The sequence below is a fragment of the Penaeus monodon genome, chromosome 33 (genome assembly GCF_015228065.2).
Source record: "Penaeus monodon isolate SGIC_2016 chromosome 33, NSTDA_Pmon_1, whole genome shotgun sequence".
Taxonomy (NCBI): Eukaryota; Metazoa; Arthropoda; class Malacostraca; order Decapoda; family Penaeidae; genus Penaeus; species Penaeus monodon.
This window is the reverse complement of record NC_051418.1, coordinates 8728766-8729238: the sequence shown is the minus strand read 5'-3', so window position 1 is coordinate 8729238 and position 473 is coordinate 8728766. Positions and strand designations below refer to the sequence as shown.

The 473-nt window shown below is 29.6% G+C and overlaps 1 protein-coding gene across 1 annotated transcript in view; it reads left to right on the top strand.

Annotated features, from left to right (window-relative positions):
• Nucleotides 1-473, top strand: part of LOC119593981 (rotatin-like) — a 50058-nt gene that overhangs the window by 13350 nt on the left and 36235 nt on the right. The window contains exon 18 of the mRNA XM_037943003.1: nucleotides 183-297. Coding sequence (XP_037798931.1) covers nucleotides 183-297 — 115 coding nt within the window. The remainder of the gene's footprint in view (nucleotides 1-182; nucleotides 298-473) is intronic.

The window sequence follows — 473 nt, the reverse complement described above, 5'->3', positions numbered from 1 at the left end:
AATTCTTTATTACAAATAGAACACTACAAAGCAAATTATTCAAGAGTACATAAATGGATATTCAAAGCTGTTTTATTACAATGGTTCTTTTTTCATTAGCTACTTTCATTTATATGTAATTTTAATCTTTTGACCCTGAGAGCTGCAATAGAGACTTAATGTATATATCATGTAAATCTCAGGTTGGTGGTTCATCACAGAAAAATGGAAGCTCCAAATTCCCACTACTTGTAAAGCTGTTGATGAATGAGCTCGTCAATCAGGAGAGTGCACTACATCAAACGCTGAGAGTAACAGGTAATTTTACAGAACAGTTCATTATTTTACTCATTGAACTTTTTTTTTTTTTTAAGATAAGAATGTATTGTGCATTTGTTTAATTTTAGAAAATGTGATTAAATTAAAAAAAGACAAGGACTGACAGTGACAATCAATTTTACATACAAATGTGTCGGTATTCGTTTAAAAGGATT